The following is a 24,684-nucleotide window of genomic DNA, read 5'->3' on the forward strand; positions in this document are numbered from 1 at the left end:
TCATCACTACAGATCGGTAAAGTAGTTTCCGAGATTCTCGTGAGGACATACACACAGACATACTTCTTTGTTTGATATAGATTTTACCCTAAGCTGGCCCACAAGCCACGCCCCTCGCCTATCACTACAAATAGCTGATTGGTTCCCCTAAGCATTTTACCTCCCCCCGGACTGCACGTATATAAGCATGTATTTATATCTACCTTCTATTATAAATATTTAAAAATGTCTAACATTCTCTAATCTCAAAGCTAATATCTAGACACTAGTCAGTCCTTCACACCTAGCGTTGGCCGGCTTTACTTTTATCTTGGGTTACTCTGCCACCTTCAGTGTACATCTTTTTTCATATCTTCTTATCACTTGAGGTAGGCTGGGTCGTTAAATTCCATCATATATAGTTTGTAAGTAGCGGACCCGGTATCAAGGTAAACTTATTAAGCGGCATAGTTGATAGCTGCATTGAACCTGGACAATAACTGGCGGCCTATTATAAAGTCGTATTTTGAGGTGGGTGCCCTTGTGACAGGAGCTGACACAAAGGTGCCGTCACCCATGTAAATCTCTACTCTTTTGGGGTAACCATTTTCTTTATAAGCGTCTGCGTTTTCATTCATAAACTTTTGGGTGATGTAAAATTCTTTGGTGGCCCCGGTGTCTATCAGTATGTTCGAGGCAACATCAGTAAGCGATATGTCTCGATGGGCCTCGAGACAGTTTTTCAACACCGTTTCTAGTCTTTTGACCGTCCTGATCTTTTGTCCAAAAACTCGTGAATTCTTGAAGTAGAGATTAGCGCCGCGTTGCTCAAACTTCTGGATGATGCGAAAACGACGTAAAGCATGATAGTGTAGGTACAGTCTCGGGGTATTCTCCAAATTTTTATCTACTTTTTTGGGAAAAATAACGACATCACAAAGAAGGATCTCGCCATTACTAAGTGTGACTTCTAGGTCACGTATTTGCAGAAGGGTTACAAGTTATTTTTTATCTGCCCAAGAAGTCCAATTAGTTTCAATAAAACCAGTGACTTTTCTTAACAGATCGAGTTTTTCGGCGACAGAATAGTGGATAAAACCTTAGGTGGTGCCGGAGTCGACAACCATCTAAGCAGAGTAACCGTTGATGGTGACCGGGAGATAGAGCATCGACTTGAGGGGCAAGGAAGGATAATTATCCAACTGGGGCATCGTTTGCTGTACCGGCCGAGGCTTAAGATAGAGCCTTAACTCGTTACTCTAAACTCTCGGTTGTTTGGCAGGCGTTCCCATCTCAAAACTCTGACTACTTAGTGGGGATTCTTTGGTAGTTTGATAAATCTCGAGTCCTGAGCGAAGTTTCATATTTAAATTAGAATGGGTTTTAGATTTCGCCAACTTCCCCTAACTTCGTAAAGGCCTCCTCAGAGGTTCGTAATTAATAACGAGACCAGACCGAAGTTTCATTTTCTATATGAAGTGATACGGTAGTTATTAAGGATAATACGATAGTTTTATAGAATACCAAAGTTAAATAAAATGTAGCAAGAGGTATTCTGTTACTGCTTAGAGATAGTAATAGTCAGTATAGTGAAGTTATGATGTCGATAGTGAGGTTGTGATGTCAGTATAGTGAGGAAGTTGATGGTAGTATGGTGAGGTAGTTGATGTCAGTATAGTGAGGAAGTTGATGGTAGTATGGTGAGGTAGTTGATGTCAGTATAGTGAGGAAGTTGATGGTAGTATGGTGAGGTAGTTGATGTCAGTATAGTGAGGAAGTTGATGGTAGTATGGTGAGGTAGTTGATGTCAGTATAGTGAGGAAGTTGATGGTAGTATGGTGAGGTAGTTGATGTCAGTATAGTGGGGTTGTTGATGTCAGTATAGTGAGGTAGTGATGTCAGTATAGTATGGTTGTTGATGTCAATATAGTGAGGTTGTGATGTCAGTATAGTGAGGTAGTGATGTCAGTATAGTGAGGTAGTGATGTCAGTATAGTAAGATAGTTGATGTCAGTATAGTGAGGTTGTGATGTCTGCACAGTGAGGAAGTTGATGGTAGTATGGTGAGGTAGTTGATGTCAGTATAGTGAGGTTGTGATGTCAGTATAGTGAGGTAGTTGATGTCACTATAGTGAGGTTGTGATGTCAGTATAGTGAGGTAGTGATGTCATTATAGTGCGGTTGTGATGTCAGTATAGTGAGGTTGTGATATCAGTATAGTGAGGTTGTGATGTCAGTATAGTGAGGTAGTGATGTCAGTAGAGTGCGGTTGTGATGTCAGTATAGTGAGGTTGTGATGTCAGTATAGTGAGGCTGTGATGTCAGTATAGTGAGGCTGTGATGTCAGTATAGTGAGGTTGTGATGTGTGATGTCAGTATAGTGAGGTAGTTGATATCAGCATAGTGAGGTAGTTGTTGTCAGTATAGTGAGGTTGTGATGTCAGTATAGTGAGGTTGTGATATCAGTATAGTGAGGTAGTGATGTCAGTATAGTGAGGTAGTTGTTGTCAGTATAGTGAGGTTGTGATGTCAGTATAGTGAGGCTGTGATGTCAGTATAGTGAGGCTGTGATGTCAGTATAGTGAGGTTGTGATATCAGTATAGTGAGGTAGTGATGTCAGTATAGTGAGGTAGTTGTTGTCAGTATAGTAAGGTTGTGATGTCAGTATAGTGAGGCTGTGATGTCAGTATAGTGAGGCTGTGATGTCAGTATAGTGAGGTTGTGATGTCAGTATAGTGAGGTTGTGATATCAGTATAGTGAGGTAGTGATGTCAGTATAGTGAGGTAGTTGTTGTCAGTATAGTGAGGTTGTGATGTCAGTATAGTGAGGTTATGATGTCAGTATAGTGAGGTTAATTCGTATGTACATCCAATTTTAGTTAAAAATTTTTACTTATTCTTTACGAGTTGTCAGTCTTTCTTTCCTTTAACTTGGAGTATTATACAATATATAAAATAATTAACGTATAAGCATAATCCACACTATATGAACAAAGTCTATAATCTACACTATAATTAGTATAATAGGTATAATTCTCACTATAATTAGCATGATAATTATAATGTACTGTACACTATATAATTACCATAGACAAGCATAATCCACGTCATATAATTAGAAAAATAGGTATAAGCCACGATATAATATTTTTGCTATATAATTCACACAACGTAATTCATATAATGAGCATAAAACAAAATGACGTAATTATGCTAAGTATAATCAACACGGTATAATTAGTACATAATTTACAGGAGAAGAGAGAGATGAGAGAGAGAGAGAGAGAGGGGAAGAGAGAGAGAGAGAGAGTCATTATATTTCACATAAGACCTTCCATTTATATGTCCAAAAGCCATCCTTCATATATCCGGCTTTGAGGAAGATAACAATCTCATCCGGGCGGTTATCTGGCTCTACAGGTGCCCACTGAGGGTGACGTGTGGCCACTTGACCATCCATGTTGTACCACACGTGCTGGTGGTGATCCACTCGCCACATCCCGACGTAGAAACTGTCTTCTTGGAGGAGGTGGTGAAGGAGGAGCGCGTAGGTGGTGTCTGGAGGCAGTGCGAGACGACCTCCCAGGGCCTCACAAGCTACCTTACCTTCTTGCCAATTGTACGTCTCCTGCGTTAGGTACTTGGTGTGGCCGTTCACTCTCTCCACGTGGTATGTGTTGAGGCTGGGCGTTGCTGACGTTATATAGATAGTGTCAGTTAGCTGGTCCAGCAGCTGACACTCTAAGCTGATATAGTTCCAAGTGTACACCCAACACCCAGGTCGACTGATACACAGGCCAGCACACCTGAGGGACCAAAGAAGCACTCATGTCAAACATCTTTAACATCAAAACAGTTTTAAATTTATGATCAAATAAACATACAGACAAACAGTTGGCATTTACCAAAAGCTTTAAAACATACATCTTAATGAATCATATTTAGACCATAGCTTAGTATTTTTATTTATTTTTTTATTTTTTAGATATGATAAATACATCTAACCCGAACATCGTTGGTGACACGTCCAAAAAAACGATAATACTTTAGTCACTGTTCCTACCACATTCATTTTCTTCTTTAAGTTTTCGGGGATAACTGAAGTAAATGTTACAACACTCTAATATGTCGGATCAAGTATAGTAATTTTAGATCTTTGTTTCGTCTCATATGGAACAGGGTTAAGATACTTGATATGGAAGGTACACATTTCCATTATCTCTCTCTCTAGCTAACAGAATCTCTCTTTCCCCCCCCCTTCCCATCCCCCACGCAGTAGTCTGGGTGTGAGGATGGCGGCGAGCTTGATCTTCTTGGCACAGTGTTACCTCAGTAGTAAGCCTTGGTACCAATATATTAACACATAAAAAAGCAGAAAGGAAGGCATCAAGGTGGAGGAAGTATGACTCAAACATGCCACGGAAGGACACACAAACTGGTACCGTTAACAGTAAACCCTCCCAATAATGGACTCCTCAATAAAGTAATGGGTACAGTAAACCCTCTCAATAACGGACGGATACTATCAATAACAGAATCCCCCCAATAATGGACAGGGCTTGCAAGAATTAAGTCTGGTTTTGGGAGCTTTACCGTATTATTGAAATTCTAAATGATTATGAAAACATTAAGTTAACACTGAAATATTAGGAGGACTTAGAAATATGGGAGACCAAACTTACACAATGTTGGATCGACGGGGGAAAGAGGTGTAGGTGGCAGTGATCATTTGTCCTCCCTTGAAGATCAACTTGAAGGAGAGGGGCACACCCGCCACCGAGGAAGTCCCCAGCAGGAGCTCCCATGCCACCACCAACAACAGAAGCAGCCCACGCCTCGTCTCTTCCATCTTCATCTATACCTAAAGCATTTAAAGACAGAATAATGCACCAGTGTCTGATTATCGGGGTTCATGGCGCAGCAGGACAGGTGTGGTCACAAAGCATCTACAGGGGTCTACAACAAAGCTTTTATTATTGTATATTTATCGGCACTGGGTAAGGCTGCTATACACTGTTGTTGGTGTTATGCCCTTATGATTTTGAGGTATAATCATGTTATTAAGAGCAAATTTATCACGGCCAATCAGGTGGAGAGAATTGCCTATGGATGGTTATTTACACATAGCAGCTGATCAGCGCAGTCTCTTCCTAACTCATAATTACGGTGTTCATTGTTCTCTTCTGGCCCTGGACGATCCCTGATGTCATGGTAAAAACAATAAAAATACGACTAAAATAATTTCTTCACAAGTCATTTTACGTTAGGTTTAACAAGTGAGTCAGATCCACATACTGCCACAGTACGTCATATAAACACAAAGTTTTCTATTGTTATGACAATATTAGTATCAGTATTAGTTTTAGCATTAATATTAATATTATATGTATAAAACTATGTAGAAATTTAATAATGCGTTTCACTATAGATCTTCAAGAAATTATGACAGTCTAAAGTCGTTCAATTTGTACCCATAATTTTCCTGTAATATATTAAATACTTATTACTACAAAGATATATAACACATGATTGATTTCTTTCGTCCATTTATTTATATTTATTTTATTATTATTATTTCTTCATATGATACAACGGAACACAATCTTGAGATGATAAAATAAGTGAAAAATTGAGGAAATTATCAACACAACGAATGTTCCGTGTTGGCTGTTGACTAACTTGACCCCCTGCAGTCCTCACTCACCCGACCCTGGCAGACGGCACCATTTACTGTCTCCTACAGAACCTTCTACCATGAACTGATTCCCACGTCTACATTATAAAACATCGCTAGGATAATGTCGCTACAAACATCCAAGTTTAAAGTATTGTGCCAAGGTCTACATTTGTGACGTTAAAAACTTATTTTAAGAATTTATTTGTAAAACTATCGGCAATATGAATCACATCTTTGGTGTGTAAACTGATAATATAGCGAGTGATATAATTTTGAGATATGTAATGAAAATTTGTGTGATTTCAAGTGATAATTAATTAGTGGTCTTGGTTACGCCACCAGCAGGACCACCAGTGAGTATTTTGACTGTTTTTGGTAATATTCAAGATGATGATGTAGCTTTAGCAGCTGCCTGATGACATTTTTCCATGGAAGATAAAAACTTTTTTACCCAGAGAAACAAACATAAAATACAGGAGGAATATATTCTTTGTGATGTATTAGTGTTTACTTATGAAGTGGGTGGAGGAAGATGACCACCGCTAGTGTTTGGTACTTTTCTGAGATAGGAATTCTATTTTAGGAGAATAAAATAGGAAATAACTGTAGTACTGTTGGTGAAGTCTGGTAAGTTAGGAAGGATTAGGCTAAGAACATGTTGCCACTCGACAAGTCATTGGTGGCTACTGATGTTTTGGTTGCCAATGATGTCATTTTACAGTCACAGTAATGATGTGTTTTGGCTCATTTAATTTGTTCTTGCTGTTTGAGAGATTGTGTCAGAAGAAAACTAAAAATCTCCTGGAAGAACAATAACAATCACTGACAAAATGGCTGGCGGGTAAAGAGTTGCTCCTTGTACTATGTAAAAAATTCAGAAATCATAAAAGTAAAGTAACACAACACCTTCCTTGTGTGTTGTTTGTATACTTCTCCAGGTAAGAAATATTTTATCTTCCATTGAGAAATTTTGTCAGATAGCTTCTCAGACCATAGCACTCATGAGACGCTTTACTTGGCAAACACTGACAAACAATTATCATGGTATTTAATTTTTTATGACAGCTATGGCTGAGCATTGTGTGGCATTTCTTTGCAAACTGTAGTGTTTAGATCTAAAAAAAAGTAGTCTCTAATGGCAGTGTGTTGATGGCAGTGGGCCCTTCTAGTTAGACATGTTTTTTTTTTACTATGCTAGAGCGTCAGAGGCACGTGGCAGGGCAAGTTTCTTTACCCCATTAGCCTCTGTCTACCCAGCAGTAATTGGGGACCTGGATGTGAATCGATTTGTGGATCTTGTTCCGGGGTAATGGTTAGCCAGTGTATATAGTTTAGTTCAACAGTTTTGTAAATTTATTTTCAGGATCTGTTAGAAAAATATTAGCATATGAATTTCGGTGCAACGCTTGATACAATATTTTGTTGAGGTGAAGAAAGAGAACATTGTATATACTTGTGTTTGGTACTAATCCAAATTCTTTTATATGAAGACTGATTACATTTGTATTTATGAGAGATTTACTTTTTTACGGATGAAGAGAAGTAGTCACTCAAAAGCCGACTCCTGTAGTCAGCTGTCATTTTTCAACACAATTTTGTATAGATAGATAGATAGATAGATAGATTTTTTCAAGTTTAAATATTTCTTCAGGTCTTCTAAATTTCGTTCATTTCCTTTCATCAGCTGAAGCAAAATACTAATATCTTTGTGTCCTTGGTTCCTCTGGAGAAAGACCCTAAAGCATTTCTTTGGTTACTATTCATTTTTCTTTTCATCAGTCGGAATGTTTTTGTTTCTTTACTACAGATGTGAGGCTTCTCGGTTTAGCATGAGAGCAAATACTGTACCTGTATTGTACTGTGTTATCTTTGTCAGCTCAACACAGGTTGCCCAAGAGGTTAATGAACCGATCAATTGCAAGTGGATAAAAGTAAAAGTAAGTAAACTTCAGCTCAAAGATGTAATCCTTGGGCAGTATTGTATTTACTTTCCCATAACAACACCTCTTGTTTTTGTGATAAATACAAATGAATTCCTGTTAAAATGTATGCAAAAAATTTTGATTTATGGCTGGTTTGTGCATCTACTTAAAGTGGACTCAATACTGGCCGAGTACTGCCGCTAGACACATCCTGGTGTGTACTTTAATGGTGTCTAGGAGGGCGGATGATGTAGGCTGCACCCACAGGCCTCACAAATATTCACTCATTCCTTGGTCGTGGTACCATTCACCGAACTTTTTGATCATCCCTCATACTTCACCTGTTTATTCCCAGGTCATGGAGGATATAGTACAGTACTCTGGAATATCCCGGGGCAAGCATCTCATTATCATCTCTTAAACTTTGTTGCTCATGACTGTCATAGATCACTTAAGTTACATTATTATCTTTTATTTGACTGTGTTTGTTTGTTTCTTGAGACCCTTATTAGCCATTCAATGCACCTTTAATATCTCCCGGTAGAGAGGAGCGGAGCATACTGTAGTAATCAGTAGGTTTGTCTTTGTGTATAGAAGAACAAATTTGTGAGGTGTTATTATGGTTTTGTTTACTGATGGTATAACTGATGTTGGGATCATGACCACAACCAAATGTTAAGGAATCATTCAAGAAGTAATTAATCACTTGTCGTTTCTAAAGTCTCGGCAGTTATTGGTTTGACTAGATCATGAGTCTTACCTAAATCCAGTTCTGTTGTTGGGTGGTTGTCGACGGCTGTTGGGTGGTTGTCGACGGCTGTTGGGTGGTTGTCGACGGCTGTTGGGTGGTTGTCGAGGGTGGTTGGGTGGTTGTCGACGGCTGTTGGGTGGTTGTCGACGGCTGTTGGGTGGTTGTCGACGGCTGTTGGGTGGTTGTCGACGGCTGTTGGATGGTTGTCGAGGGTGGTTGGGTGGTCTTGCGTGGGAGCGGTGCCCTACACACTACCACCAACCCTGTCCTCTTCTGAAGTGAATGAACTGTGTTGTGTGTGTGGAGAGGAAGAGAAGGAGGAGGAGGAGGAGGAGCAGGAGGAGGAGGAGGAGGAGGAGAAGTGGGTAGTACAGGAGGAGGTGGTGGTGGTGGTGGTGGTAGTGAACCGAACCTAACCTAATTAGTCAACACTTTCATAAATATTGTCCCGTCTTACTGACACTGTGAGGAGCAGCCAGCCATTCTTTCCCTTTGACAACACGCCCCACACACTGTTGATAGATGGGGTGACCACTCAGTATAACACACGTGGTAGTGGGGGTAACTGTTGGTCACCTTGTTCGATTAGTTTTCCACTTTCCTAACCTAATTTTATTCTTGAATTATTTCTTTAACCCATGGCGTCTTGTTCTTGAAGATTGTTTACAAACTTTCTCATCTCTTTCGGACACACACAGAAGAGACTCGTTCAGTAATAATGTTTCATCGTCATCTACAACACGACAAGACTGTGTTGTTCAGGTGATGGTCATTTGTCAGTTGTCACCCATCTCACCATCACTTGCCTGTCCCTCTCACACTATAGGCGAACACCACAACTACGGTCTTGTTATACTAAACCAACAGTAAATGGATGACTTGAAGTTTAGCCACCCTAGCTTGTTCATCTGACAATTAAACACTCCAATTAATGTTATGTGGTGCTGAGTGAACATATGTAAGGTGAAATTTTAATGTAATTGTGATAATAACTTCATTGTTTACCTTTAGTTTAGTACAAGTATTTGCATCATTAGTTACGAGGAATGTTTTATTGTACGATCATTTGTGAATCTAGACACTGGTTGTATTGTGTTGTGTCTGAGGGTTTAGAAATCCATTCAACTCGTAATTCCAAAGAAATAAATGTGTTACCGTGTGTAGGTTTGTGTCTGTGTGTAGATATTTCATGGTCTTGGCAAGTGTCTGTTCCTTGGGGGCTTTGTATACAGGAGCACCACAGCCCGCATTAATATCCGTCCAAGTCTTGCGTTTTGGTACTTTACAGAGACATTTTTCTCCCAACACCACATTGTATTCGGTGAAATCAAAATTTTTTACATCGTTTTAAATTTTATATATTAAGTTGATTCACATGAAGAATCTCTACCCCATATTTAGATGAAATAAGCTGGGGTGGAGATTCTTCTTCAGTGGAGGTTCAAGGAAAGTTACGCCCCTATAGGGTGAGTGGTGACGGACACAACATGGCTACAACACCACAAAATTTATCAAGTAAGAAGAACCATGCAAACTTAACTAAAAACACCTTAGGTTGGTTATTTTAGGTTATTTTACTTTGAATTTATTGACTACAGAAGATATTATACAGTATAGTATATTCTACAGTATATTTTGATTTAGCTATCAAAGTCGAGTCATTTTTTAACATTAGCTCTATCAAAATAGTGGAAATATTTACTATGGGAACACTATGGTAAAATAGTACAGTGTATAACTTGTATATAATTATAGTTCTTTGATGGATAATACTAACACAATAATAACTTTGAGTAAAGTAAAAGAATGTCATATATCACTAAGCTGAGTCTAGTACAACTGAAAATATAAAAACAATATTTTGATTTTATTTACCAGTCATTATCATAAATAAAGTATAATTAAAACTAATTATCTTAAATTTTAGTAAGTATTTATTATATTATTAAGCAAAATAATTCTAAGATAAAGTTGTTTATAGTTTGTTAATAAGGTCCTCCATCCCACTGAGTGTTGGAGGAGTCACGCGGCAGCCAGACCAGGTGGGTGTAATACCTCTCTTTATTTAGTCATTTTCTGCTGTAGTAGTTATTAATCGTAACTGTAACTCCTGTAGCACATAAAGCTATCCATAGTGAAGGTCTAGACTGTATTAGTACTTGTTATTAGTAATTTGAGAGAGTAAAATGAGGTATTTAACGTTTGTGTTTATTATGCGGCAAAATGGATCAAATAAATCCATTATTTATTTATTTATTTTTGTAGGTAATTATTTAAGGTTAATCAATGAAAGGGATTGATTATTTAGCTTATTTTCTATCGCTTTTCTACATTAAATACCAAAGCTATATAATGTACACATGTTATTAAAATCATTAAGACGAACCATTAAGTAATAATATATTCCATTAACAGATTTAATTGATTTTCTCTGAGTTAATGAGTGTCAGGTGAGTTAACCTGAATTATTTAATGGTTATTGATGGTAGAGTGTTATAGGGAGTTATATAATTAATCCGTGTTATAGATCATTGGTCAAGACAGACAAATTAAAGATAATATTACAAAAAATGTTCTTCCCAAACTGGGGTATATTACTGACCCGGGGTACACGCATAGTGTTATTAATTCTATAAGTACCGTAAAGGATAAAAACTTGATGGATTAAATGTTTCAGGTGTGTATTGAACAAGTGTACCTGTACATACCAACATCATTAAGTGGGATCCTCACATGAGATGTCCTGGTCACTTGCCAAGAGAGGTTTAGAGCTGTTTGACAGTGATCTGCCGGGTGAGTTGTAATGTACATTATTGTAGGTCATGATAGATAGTACTGAAGAGTTGATATATTATGTTTACAGATATAGAGATGAAATTTGTTATATAGAGACTCGGTTAGATGTGAAGCCTCCCATCTAATGGATAATACGGAGAGAAGCATGTTATTATAGAGGCTTCACTGTACTGTAGGTGTTGTGGAGAAACATTACGGAGAGAAGCATGTTATTTTAGAGGCTTCACTGTACTGTAGGTGTTGTGGAGAAACATGTGAAAACAAAAATACAGTTTGAAATGATGACATAATTAATGAATGGTTTCCCAACATGTTCAAGAATGATTGATCTAAAGGTAACGAAGGTGAGATTTAACTTAAGGTGTAGAGTTAGCAGTGACACTGAGTATAACCCAGGAAGAACAGGCACATATTACTATAGGTAACTGACTATGCCTCACCGTCACCACTGTAAACTGTAGGACCAGACCTCAGAAAAGTAATCCCCCAAACACAAGCTCGCATTAACCTGTTCCTTTATCATCCAGACCTCAGAAAAGTAATCCCACAAACACAAGCTCGCATTAACCTGTTCCTTTATCGTGTGTACAGAATATAGTAATACTGACAAGAAGACCAAAGGTAACAGGAAGTCGTTGGAGTTGGGTACCCATCGTCAGGGAGTCAGGAGGGCAGCTAACCAGAAGAGGCAAAGTCAACTGAGGGATAGAGAAGCAAAGAACCAACTTATTCAGAAACAAGTGTGTATTATAAAGTTGTCTTGTATGTATTAATCTTGATGTATGAGTAGATGAATACATTAATACACTGTTCCAAGACCTATACAATTGAGAAGTACATCCAACCATACATATGTCCAGGAATACATGTGTAAGGATTTTATATCTATACTAACACCCAATGATGAACACACGCACGCACACACGCACGCACGCACGCACACACGCACACACACACACACACACACACACACACACTATCGAATCTACATCAGCCTTTCTTAATTTGAAATCAGTATTGTATAAATGAACTTGAACATTAAAAAAAATATACATATGATTATTGAACTTAGAAATATATTATAGAACTTAGAAATAGTCAAAGAATGTGTAATTATGGATAGTAGAGTTTACAATTTAAAATAATCCACAGGTAGTCAATGTTCTAGACCAGTACAAGAATAATGCACGAGTCGATCACACTGTTGACAATATTAGACTACTGAAGAAGATTGACAAGAAGAGAACCCCCACAGAGTATATTGATCAGGTAGGTATTGTAGTGTTTGGTCATGTAAGAAACTGTTATCCACTGTACCCCTGTGTAGTGTTATGTATTTTACTGTATAGGAATGATCAAATGTCATACTTTTTTGTATTTTTTTATGTAGGGTGTGTTATTGCCTGTTAAATATTTGCCACTGGGATCTTTTGATTAGTACATGTATGGTATTTGTGTGACCGTACTGCACCTAACCCACACTAGAGTGGAGAATGGCCGTGAAATGTCGACGATAGTGAATTAGATTTGGGTAGGATGAACGGTGCGAGATTATGAGAGCCAATTTACGGTCACTGATGACTTTTCTACCGCCGTGTTTCCAGGTCACAAATCACCATCTTAAAGAATTAGAAAAGAAGGTTGTCGACCATGATCTTGTCCAGCGGCAGAAGGGCAACAAGAAACACGGAGCAGGAGAATCATCGGTGTTCAGCGACGAAGACTTTGAGAAGATGAACGAAGAGTGGCTTCGTCTCTACTAACCAACCTCACCTACAGTACTTTGAGCTCTTAACCATTGCTCATAAAACTTGCCGATTCACTTGTTGGAAATGTTCGTAAGGTGTTTTCGTTGCCTACAGGTGTTGCATGGATTCAAATGGTATATACCCTGAAAATATCCTGGTACTGTATCTGTGTCCATAGTATTGTTATATTTGTATGTGACCTGTAGTTTGTGTGGGTAGATATTTGGACAACTGTGGTGTTGCATGGAAGTTACTGACGAAAATGTTTAACCTAAAGAAATGTATTTAAAAAAGGTAATAAATCTAACACCACTTGCATGTGTTAATACAGTTAATAAGGGATAATTTTAACATTAAATTAACTTTAACTTTAGTTACCAAGAAGAAAAGGGACTACGTTACTAACTCTTCTAAAGCAATCCAGTCTAATGTTCTTTATTTTTTTTAATTGTGAACTTGACTGTACAGTATTGGTGAATATTTTGAAAAAGGAATATTGAGTTGGATGTTACAATACAATGCTGTGTAAGAACTAATTGTGCATGTCCTCCTTCATGGTATTTAGAGTTCATGTACTGGTGTTGAATTCTGTGATAATAACAAATTATTAAATAATCCTGATGATCATTGACAGGTAACTCACACTGTTGTTGTAGTTCCCCTTGTATAGTAGTTGGCAAGGTTATTATTGATGTTACTTAACCATAGTTGTTAGTTGATGCAGCAGTATTATTCCGTCTTTATAAACATAAACACTGTGTAAAACGCTGGAACTTTTGTGTTTATTTTGACATTGTTTTATGTAGCTTGTGTAATTTATTTATTTATTTTTGTTTTATCTACCTCACTTCACCTTGCATGGATAAACTCCAGTAACCTTCTCCTGTCTTAGTGATAATAATAACTTTAAATAAGCTTCGTTCATAATGGCTATGAATGAGAGACTAACAGGTAGGATTGTTTTGTTTGCTTTTGTGAGTTTTCTGGTGATAGTGACGCTGTGGCACCTCCTGTATGGGTCGGAGTACGACCTGTATCACCTCGTCCCGTCACCGATGTACGCCTTTGTCATCACTAGATATCTCTTTCTTATTTTGTCACTTGTCATTCTCTGCTTTATGATATACGCCTGTGTTAATTCACGTTCTCGCACTTGATTTTCAGAGTTGTGGCACGATTGATGGAGAGGAGAAAAAAGTTCCCATTACTGTGGATGTTAAAAAAATGCCCGACATGTGTGATAGTCCACAAAAATGTGTGTGAACCAAAAACTGAGAGATTTTCTTAGCAGCTCACGAGGAAAGATTTTCAGACTTTAAATGATTATGGATCATTTAGACTCGACCAAAATAGCCACTAGTAATGTTTGGGCATGACAAAGTGATCGGCGAGTGTGTGCTTGGAGTGTCAGCGGCCGTGGCGTCGTATTACCTCGTGTGGGTTGTGGGACTGCCGTTTATGGACGAGGATAGTTCCCTAAGACCCTTTTTCCCCGATCCTATCATTGCCATCGCCACCCCTGCCATTATCCTCGTGTTTCTTTTGACACTTACTGGAATATATATTGTAAGGTCATTATACACAGCTTCCTGCACTGAAAGAGACAAGTTAAAGCAACTGTAGTGGTACTGCACTTATTGACACTGATTGGCTTTGGCTTTGACTTGCATGTTATTTGTTTTTTAATAATCAGTTTCATATTTTCTGCAACGAGTGCTTAGTTTATTGTCATAATTGAATATTAGTCACCTTGTCCTGGGATTAACAACACTGAGAATAGCTTGTTTATATATATATATATATATACATGTATATATATTTATCATATGAATAGTTAGTTGGGCAGTTAAAATTGTTTGCGTGTTGGCTTACGATCATGACACGTTGGCTTGTTGTCGGCATCTCAGGGGCTACAAATAGTGGGAAGTCAACAGTAACCAGGAAGTTGTTGGGGGGTCTCCCCAGCACCTCCAGACTAATATGCCAGGATGATTATTTCTACCCTGAAGACTCTCCTCACCATATCCCCTGTCCAGGAGGTGTCTCCCACCACAATTGGGAAATCATCTCCAGTTTGGATATGAACAAGATGATGGAGGACGTTTTGGAGATTGTAGAGTCCTGTCCAGAACCAGTGAATGAAGCACCTGTACCTAAAAGTGTCTCTAACAAGATATCTTTCTCATCTTGTGTAAGTGACTACAATACTAAAGACTTGCCCGTGCTGCTGTTGGATGGATTTCTCATCTTCGGTCACAGGAAGTTAGCGGAGATGTGCGACCTGCGTTACTTCCTCACGATGACCCGCGAGCCGTGTTGGGAGAGGAGGAAATGCCGTGCCTACGATCCTCCGGACCCTCCGGGCTACTTCGAACACTGCGTATGGCCGGAGTACGAATCCCATCTGAAACACGTGAAGGAGAGTGTCCCAAATGTAGTCTTCTTGAATGGTATGGAAGATCATTACTCAACCATTTATCAACAGGTAAAGGCAACTTCAACATTAGATACTTCAGCATGCATATCAAAGGGTCAGTTGTTACATTATAATACTGTTGTTCAAGGATTGGAACGAAAAAACTATACCCAACTGTAACCATTTTCCCACTGTTAGGCCTGAAAATCTATCTTGGTCTGCCATTATGCATTCTGTCAGCCTCCAGCAAGATAATGTATTGTCTCTCATGCATTCTTATTCTTGCACAATGCCTTATATTCCTCCATGTAAATGCTTCTCTCATTCATATTATCTATTTGGCTTTTTCTCTTATTCTTTCTCAACTGTCCTTCATTAATCCATTGACATTCCTGTAGTTAATGTCTTCTCTTATCACCTACTTCAAACCTTCGTCATGTCGGTAATTTCTTGTAATTTCATCATCATTGCTTACCAGTCACTTTTGTTTCAGATCTTTCCATTACACCCTTTTTTCCTCTCCTATACCTAACTATTTGAAAGAATTCACCTCCACAACATGTGCTTTTCCCCAGCATGGTTGAAGAGCACTCCCATGTTCCAATCGCACAACACACACACACACAAATAGGCTGAACTAGGCATTCCAGCAAACTCAGTTACACCCCATGATATGATTACTCAGGAGGCTTGGCAAGTTAATTGTGAGTGTTAAGGACTACAGTATATGGTCTTGCTCAAGCTTCCCCACAGTGCTGTTTAATTGTGGAAGGAAACCATAAAGAATTCTGTTGGTGCTGTTAATTTTCTTAAATAAAAGGTACTAAATATTTGTTTTGGGTGTCATGTTGATTCTCTCTTCATCTATTATATCAACTATAACTTTTGCTGTACTGTCTTTTGAATTTATGTATTTTATTATACTGTATACTGAATATATTTTGTATTTTTATGATGTTAAATATTCTTTGAGGATTGGTTGACAAATGGACAATAAAAGTTTAGATATACTTTCTCTCTAGACTTAGATATTGATGCTTGTTTGTACTATTTACAAGCCTATGTCCTTTCTATATTAGTGAGTGCTGATTTTATAATATGGCGAGTCTCTTCAGCACCTTGTTTTTGTGCTTGAAGTCTATTAAATGTTTTCTTTGCTTGAATAGACTTGTGTGTGTGGAAAGTTCTTCAAATGATAGCTTCTTAAAGGGGCTCTGTTCGTTGATAGTTTCTTGGGGGCCCTCGGTTATTTAGGGGGAATACTGTACCAGAATATCGGCAGGTGACGACAGCTTCTCGTGTCTAGCAAAAATATTATTGTTTAGAATTTTTTGAGAGCATATGCATCGAGGTATTTGGAGGTTATCCCTCCTTGATGTTTGTTGGTCATGTTTTTGACTGATTGGAGTGTGAAGGTACAGTAGTTGGAAAATCAGCTGTTGGAAGGGATAATTTGATAATAATTATGATCTTGGAATGCTGTCGGTAGGGAGTTGGGTGTAAGTTATAACATTCACATTTTAACATTCACACCTAGATGTTTACAGGATACACGGTGCCTGCAGTGGCTTTAAACTATACTACTTTAGCACAAAAAAAAGCAGCTTTCTCAAGAGATAAACAGGAATTATAATAAAACGTTCCATGAAAGCGAGTGTTATCATCCCCTCGGGGTCTTACCTGTACTGGAAGATATCACTGTATTGTATCTGCTTTGTATTTCGAATCAAGAACAGTACTCTTTTGTTCCTGGGAAGATACAGTATTATTTCAGGTTTTGTCTTGAATTAGTTGTAGTGCTGTAAACTAATTCTATTGATTATGACTTTATATTTTGTAAGAAGTGATAATGTGGCCTGATCCAAGGAAGAGGCACTTGTATTTATTTGAGTTAGTCTTGTTTAAAGCATAATAGAATGTACACCCGCTCCAAAAATATCTTTACTGTTAAACATTACGGCACAAGAAGCGAAGGGTCTCGACAATCCTACCGAGGCTACAGGAGTCGAGGTGTTCATTTTGAAATTCATCGGACCGCCTCCATAAAGATGCTCTGTGGAGCGAGTGTTTGAATAAAATAAATCAAACCTTGGGTATAATATTTGATTTAATTTTAAATTTTTTCACATATTTTGGACTAAAGTGATTTTAGTAAGGCGTTTTCTTGGATCGGGTCGCATATAGATCTAGCTGCCGAGTTCATGCTATCCTTATCCTTCAATATTTGACTGAATATTATGATTTGGGTTTATAGGCACAAAACTGTTTAAGTGTCTTCAACTTCTTATGAATATCTAACTGAAAAATTTTTCTTTTGTTAAAATATTCCAGGTAATAAATTTGAGAAGTATTTGAATGTTGTTTTTTATTAAGCTTTTATTGTACAGTACTTTAGATGTATATTGAATGTAGCTACAGTATGTATTGTAGTTTGTTATTGGTGTATCTTGTAGTGTGATATAGGCGCCCCTCTGATGCCAAAGTCTCCTTGTATCGTTATTCTTCTTACAAGAGTTCATTGTTATTTCAGATTTCATTCATAATTACTGTTATTACTATAGAGTCTTAGATATGGGGAACACTGAGCTGAAATAGGACAAGTGCTGATATGCCTGAGAATACGTATGATGTCTTTCAGTGGTACGGTGATGTCCCCATTAGCCGGAACAATTGGTGCAGAGCACTTCTGGGAATGAGAGATTTCCGGGTGACGAGACGACTCACTCAAAGCCGGAAAAATATCCCTCGTCCACGGAATTTTCCGGGTAACAGAAAATTTTTCACGGAATTTCCAGGAAATGTGCTCGATTTTCATCTCTCAAACCTGGAAAACTCTCCCATTCCCGTAATTTTCTGGGTATCGTGAAAATTTTCTCGTAATTTTCCAAAACATTTCCCCCTCAAAAAATAGTTCCGGATAATTCTGGCTTTGGGAACAATTTTCCGAGAATATTTCAATTCTGGGTTTGAGGGATTCTGGCTAATACTGATATTACTGTATTATTTAAATCTGCACTAACAATACTAGCCTTCCACTTAATTCACTTCAATAGCTTCACTGGTTCCAAAGTTATGGTAATTTGAAGGTTTGCAAACTTTAAGTGTATTTTTTGCTCTTTCATTGAAGGCGCTTATCCTACTTTAGTTGTGTGAGCTTCATGTTAGGTCCTCTGCAATCTCTGAACATCTTCTGGAGGTTGTTTGTGTCCTCTCTTGGTAACACTGAGGAAGAGAATATATTTAATGCCTCCATCTCATTGTGATCTGAGTCTGTATAGTAATACTGTAATCTTCAAGCCTCAGACCTTATACACTCACACTAGCCTTTAATATTGATTTTGCTTTACTTTAGAACTTGCCTCCACTCATGCCAAAAAGTTATTTAATCTTTACTCATGACTAGATAATAATGCAGTCCTGATTTATACATTCCCTTCACCAGAATCCCTTTGGCGACTTCGAGTTACCTAAGCTATTTTCTGTCACTCGATAAACAATAGATGACAAACAATACACTCGGGATACTCCTGAGTATGAGGTAACTCGTCAACTTGTAGTAAGAAGGCCATCATCATCATCTGCTTGTTGGTGGTTGGTATCTAAGGGAAGGGAGGAAGTAGAGTGTTGTAGCTAGTTGAGGAGGGTCTGGGAAGGGAATCATGTGGATTATCATGTTTTTATATTTAGTAGAGCATTAATATTTAGTTGGTGTAAATAGTGGTAAAGAAACAATGTTAACAAGCCGTACCTTGTCCTTATGGTGTGACTTAATGTTTCTTTATGGGAAATCAAAGGAAAATATTCATACAATGGTTTTATTATAATAACACAATTATAGTAAGAAAATATATAGAACATATATTTGTAAATGAAGTACTATGAACTCAATTTTTTTTATAAACTCTGTCCGTAATGATGAATGTTGGAGTAGGAATTTGTATATTCTGAAGGTCATCCAGACCTCTGTACTGAAACAAGTCCCTGAGTGTTAAAGTTGTCCAAGAGTTTCTAAAGCATTTATCTTCAACACACTAAAGCAAATGTCCATATCAAATCAACAGGCAGAAAAGCTTAAACATCTCCATGGAAGATGTTGGTCTTTGGACAACTTTCATGGTCAGGGAATTCTGATTTCTACTTCTACCAGATCCAGTGGACATAGATGATGCATGTTCATTGTACTTCATAGATACTGTCTTAGGTTAAGGGTTCGAATGGGTTTTCAAACCCTGGCATTTGGTGTAATTTTCGTGGGCTTCAGTTGATGTAGCCTCCGTCGATGATGCCTCCGTCGATGGTGCCTCCGTCGATGAATCCTCCGTCGATGATGCCTCCGTCGATGAATCCTCCGTCGATTATGTTGCTGTTAGATTCCTGTTGGCTGGTGAAGCTCTGGCGTTGTTGGGTGTTGAAGCTTGGCTGTTGTTGGCTGGTGAAGCTCTGGCGTTGTTGGGTGTTGAAGCTTGGCTGTTGTTGGGTGTTGAAGCTTGGCCGTTGTTGGCTCTGGAATCTCTGGGTGGGCCTGAAGCTGGACTGACGGTTGCGGCTGGGTTGAGGGGCGCTGACCACATTAATGGCGGCTCCAAGAGTGGATTGACTGGAATCGAAGCTCTTGGCGAATCCTTGGGATGAGACGGCCCCTGAGGAGCTTTCCTGGCTGAGGGAGTTGCTGTAGTAATTTGCGATCTCTGAGCCGGGTTCCTCACTCACCTCGGCCTGGAAACCTGAGTCGCCTTCCACATAATATCTCACCACTCTGAGGGACAACAGACATAAGATCAATCACGTACTTTAGAAACTCGAAATACTTTCTTGTATGAAACTCAGGTCGTATGTGATGCTTAAAAATGGACATTTATTTTCTTTAATTAGAAGAGAGAGTAAAATAAACCACTTCATAAATTATCTAGAAATAATTCTTGAAAACGAGGTAGAATAATTAGTATTTTTGTTACATGATATTAAGTCTATACAGTATACTGTACAGGGTGTCTAATTTATCTGACCTAGTTTAAAACCTAATTGCATCACCTTAAAACCAATAGATATAACATACTGGTTTAATAGCAAAGTAAATATTATAATCCTTGAATTAAATGATGAAACAAGGATTTGGATAAGACAGGAACTAAGAGATACTAACCTGTAAAGTCCATTAGGCTGGAGCCAGCGGTACTCTCCCTCAGTACGACCAGACGGGGAGACGGTTTCTTTGTGTTCCTTGGCGTCACCAGTGTCCGCCACGTTCACCCCATAACCGAAGTCGTAGGGCGTCGGCGGCTACCAGTGTAAATAAACGCTTACTTAGACTGTGATTATGAAGAGTTAACGAAAGAAGTTGTGTGTCAAAAAATGAATAAACAAAGATATCGTTGGAACAAACTACAATATTAGGAGAAGACGCTGTTGTATTACTATAAATGTTTGTTTATATTTAAGTTATAATGGCTGAAGCTGTTCATTGATTCTTTAGGGGTTATAAAGGTTACTCTCGTGTGGGGGCGTGTGTGTGTATGTGGTGGATGGTGTGTGCGTGGTGATGGTATGTGTGTGTGTAAGGCCAACGTTCACAATGGTCTTTCTAAACTTCTGCCAGGTCAATTTTGAATCACTGAGGTAAATTTGAATACATCATTGTGTTATCACTGAACCTCTGAATGAGCTCTCGACCTGTAGATCTCTCTTACCTGATCACTGTCGACTCCAAGTTGTGGTGCTCCAGTGGCTGCCATCACCACCAGGCTGAGAAGGAGGAGCTGGGGGAGGAAACAATGATAATATGAAGGAACAGTAGAATGGTTGAGGTGCAGACTGTGTGTGACCAGCCTCAAGAAGTGTAAGTACAAGATAATGTTTAATATATCTGTACTCATTAACTTATTGATATATCTGTTGCTTTGTGTTTATTTGACGAGGGACGCCAGGCCAACACAAGATCCTTCTGACTTTCTTGGCCTGAACTTTATTGAATCAGTTTAAACTAAAGTATGGATTGGAATTAAAGTGACCATTATTTGATGTGAATATTGGTAATATTCTGGGATAATCTGTTAATAAATTAATATATCATAACTAGTTTATTGTACAAATATTGGAACAGTGAAATAGGACTGGTAGAACAGGTAGGCAGCTCTCAGTGTGTTACCTCCTGGGACCATTGAACGATCGGAGGGAGATGACCGCACTTATGCCGAAGTGGACTGTGCACTAGTGAGCAGGTCTTGGGTTAATGGTTCACAGTGACCGTAAAAAATGAAAGATCACCGACCATGTATAACAGTGAGAATGTACTGCACAATCACTGTACTTATCAAAGGACATGTTCACTGATAAATTCACTACGCAATGTTTGATGAATTAATCACTCTTGTAAAGTCACGTCTCGTATATAAACACTCCTTACTCACGTCCGTATGAACAACAAGAGTTACCAGTGACGATTATTTCTCGAGCTGTTCAATCTGTAGTAAATCTCTTAACAAGTTTATAATTATGGTCATTGTTTAGTGTTTTCATCATCATTGAGTCTCAACCCCTGAACCTCACCTAACAGTGTCACCTTCCTCACCGTCACCCCCTACACTTCACCTGTTATAGGCGTCACCAGGGACACCGCCTCGTCTTCCTTACCTGGCGTTACGCTCCTCTGACCTCCTCCACCTTCGTCACCCCTCTTCCTCCTCCCACCCCCCTCCCCACCCTTTCTTCTCTTCCCTCCCCCCTTATCACCCGTCTCCACCGCCCCTTTCCGCTTTCTTCTGCTGACTCATTCACATTCACTTTTACTACCCTGACCATGGGTGTGCTTCCTGCGGCGGGCGCGGGAGCTTCATCGTTTTAGTGATAATCTCTTTCTTTCTTTTTCTCCCTCTCTTTATTTATCCCTCTTTCTCATCATTTCTCTATCGTTTTCTTCGTTTCTCTATTTATCTCTCTCTCTCTCACAGAAAGATACCACGCGTAAAATAACCTACCGAATTTCTCTAACTCTTCCGTTATATCGAGGTTCCATTAGATGTGATATACACCTCTATATAACGGATTATATATAAAAGTCCGTTAAATAGAGTTTCCGCTATAGAGAGGGAAAATAGAGCTGGGAAAAGGTGCGTTGGCAAACTGTATGGAAGAGAGATACTTATAATATAACTTCACGTGGGTGTGTGTGTGTGTGTGTGTGTCTGTGTGTGAGTGTGTCTGTGTGTGAGTGTGTGTCTGTGTCTGTGTCTGTGTGTGTGTGTGTGTGTGTGTGTGTGTGTGTGTGTGTGTGTGTGTGTGTGTGTGTGTGTGTGTGTGAGTAAGGTAAAAGTGATGGGAATGATTGGCTTTAGTGCATTATGGTGAGTAGCTAAGGTGGAGAGAATAAGATAGAGAGTTAATGAGATATGTAGAGAGGGAGGGAGAGGGAGGAGAAGAGAGGGAGGAGAAGAGAGGGAGGGAGGGAGAGGGAGGAGAAGAGAGGAAGGGAGAGGTAGGAGAAGAGAGGGAGGGTGGAAGAGGGAGGGAGAGGGAGAGGTGGTTGAAAGAGAAGAGAGGGAGGAGAAGAGAGGGAGGAGAAGAGAAGAGAGGAAGGGTTAGAAAGCAGAATGGGAGTTGAAGGAAGGAGAAGAATGAGGGAGAAAGACAGTGTGAGATAAACAGAGATACAGACGGAGAACTAGACACTGTTCCCTCATACCCGTCCGCACATATTGAGAGACGATAATAAAAACAGCAAAACTAACATAAAAATGACTTTCTAGATAAATAATGGACGGTAGGAGGGAGAGAGAGGAAGGCTAAGAAGGAGATGGCAGAATGGTATCACGAATACTCCTCCAGGACGCAGCGGAGTATATGACTTGAGGCGTGAGTAAGGAGAGTGTGGGGTGGGGGCGCTTGGGAGGACCTGTATACTAGGGTTAAGTCAAGTGTTAATGAATGAAGGAAAATTACTCTTGTTTGGATTGAAAATATGACTTAAAATTCATCATGTTTGTAGAAAAATGGATTTAATTGGATGTTGAGGTTCCTGACAGCGACTCGACTTTAAAAAAACACTCGCTTTAAAATTTGGATTAAAATTTAATCACTTATATTTAACAGGATTTTTAGGAATAACCAGATAAAACTGTAGTGTATAATTACAATAATTGCCAGGAAAATCAGCGAATAATCGGCGTATAGCCACTAAAATATTAAACAAATGAATAAATCACTTCTCACGACACGGTTACGTATCTACAGTACATCTTCTGTTTTCTACCATCACCCAACTTAAGATTTTTCACCACCTTTACCCAACTTAAGATTTTCACCACCTTTACCCAACTTAAGATTTTCACCAACTTTACCCAACTTAAAATTTTTCACCACCTTTACCCAACTTAAGATTTTCAACCACCATTACCCAACTTAAGATTTTCCTCGTTGATCATATTCAAATATGGAAAATAATTTCTTCCTCACCTGTGTAGACGCCATGACTGGGAAGGGGAGAGAGAGAGGATGGACTGTGCCCTCCTCGTCTTCCTCACCTGGGTTATATACCTTCACTTTCACATCAGGGTCGCTGCGGTCCTGGTGGGAAAGCTGAGTTGCCGAATTCCAAAGATTTTATCATAAATATTTACCCTCAAGTTTTAATACAACTAAACAGTAATAAACAAATAAAATTCATAAAAAACAATAAAACTATAAACCAGAAAGCTTCCAGTATGTTTTTATTGATAGTCAAGGGAGTATTTAATAGATATATATTATTCTTAGCGTTGGTAATGTATAATGTATTAAGCTTGACCTATGTCTCGCCTCGCTCGGGAAGGAAGGTAGTGGTCCTCGGCCTGCTGGTCCCCGCCTGCTGGTCCCCGCCTGCTGGTCCCCGCTTGCTGGTCCCCGCCTGCTGGTCCCCGCCTGCTGGTCCCCGCCTGCACACACACACACACGGGAAACAAGATGAGACTGCCTATTGAAATTGAAAGTAATACCGATTATTTCCTAGCGAATAATGATGATTGTCCCCCTGTGTGATTATGTTATTTTCCTACGACAAATCATTATAGCAGTGAGGTGGATGTGTTTCAGTGCAGCATTTATCTGAGTAATATGTTAAGGTGTAGGTTAGGTTAATTTAGGTCAAGTTAGGTTGGGTTGGGTCAAGTTAGGTTGGGTTGGGTCAAGTTAGGTTGGGTTAGGTCAAGTTAGGTTGGGTTAGGTCAAGTTAGGTTGGGTTAGGTCAAGTTAGTGTATAAAATCAGCCATAACGTATATTTTAATGATGGTTTAGCATGATTAGATGTAAGATAATTAGTGTGTTAATCACTCCTAAGGACGCCAGCATGATGAGGGTGATTAATGCTTCAGTAGACAGAGAGACAGACAGACAGGTAAAGACAGACAGGTAAAGACGTTTGTT

General features: G+C 38.9%; 2 protein-coding genes across 5 annotated transcripts; one reads left to right on the top strand and one right to left on the bottom strand.

The window, feature by feature from the left end:
* Positions 1-10,340: 10,340 nt before the first annotated feature.
* On the top strand, positions 10,341-17,646 carry LOC121878904 (nicotinamide riboside kinase 2-like). Of its 4 annotated transcripts, none has more exons than XR_006091251.1 (6): positions 10,341-10,372; positions 11,008-11,123; positions 11,718-11,866; positions 12,279-12,395; positions 12,731-12,960; positions 15,134-15,271. XR_006091251.1 is itself a non-coding variant. In XM_042385342.1 (5 exons), exons 2-5 carry the CDS (start codon positions 11,069-11,071, stop codon positions 12,887-12,889), a joined length of 480 nt encoding a protein of 159 aa, XP_042241276.1. In that variant the 5' UTR covers positions 10,341-10,372; positions 11,008-11,068; the 3' UTR covers positions 12,890-14,618. The 4 variants fall into 4 exon arrangements, 2 of the variants coding, with proteins under 2 accessions (XP_042241276.1, XP_042241275.1); XR_006091253.1 differs by lacking the exon at positions 15,134-15,271 and adding an exon at positions 14,039-14,618; XM_042385342.1 differs by lacking the exon at positions 15,134-15,271 and having other exon boundaries at positions 12,731-14,618.
* A 1,445-nt stretch (positions 17,647-19,091) lies between these two features.
* Positions 19,092-23,843, bottom strand: LOC121878888. Its single transcript, XM_042385323.1, has 4 exons — positions 23,739-23,843; positions 20,978-21,046; positions 20,434-20,570; positions 19,092-20,046 (listed from the first exon to the last, which is right to left on the bottom strand). Exons 1-4 carry the CDS (start codon positions 23,751-23,753, stop codon positions 19,548-19,550), a joined length of 720 nt encoding a protein of 239 aa, XP_042241257.1. The 5' UTR covers positions 23,754-23,843; the 3' UTR covers positions 19,092-19,547.
* Positions 23,844-24,684: the final 841 nt, after the last annotated feature.

The sequence above is a fragment of the Homarus americanus genome, unplaced genomic scaffold (genome assembly GCF_018991925.1).
Source record: "Homarus americanus isolate GMGI-L3 unplaced genomic scaffold, GMGI_Hamer_2.0 scaffold24057, whole genome shotgun sequence".
Taxonomy (NCBI): Eukaryota; Metazoa; Arthropoda; class Malacostraca; order Decapoda; family Nephropidae; genus Homarus; species Homarus americanus.

Coding starts and splice junctions, on each gene's coding strand:
- LOC121878888 (XM_042385323.1), bottom strand. Junction 20,571..20,977: donor TTGGAGTCGACAGTGATCAG/GTAAGAGAGATC, acceptor TTACACTGGTAG/CCGCCGACGCCCTACGACTT. Junction 20,047..20,433: donor CAGCCTAATGGACTTTACAG/GTTAGTATCTCT, acceptor GTTGTCCCTCAG/AGTGGTGAGATATTATGTGG.
- LOC121878904 (XM_042385341.1), top strand. CDS start 14,751: ATGACACGTTGGCTTGTTGTCGGCATCTCAGGGGCTACAAATAGTGGG.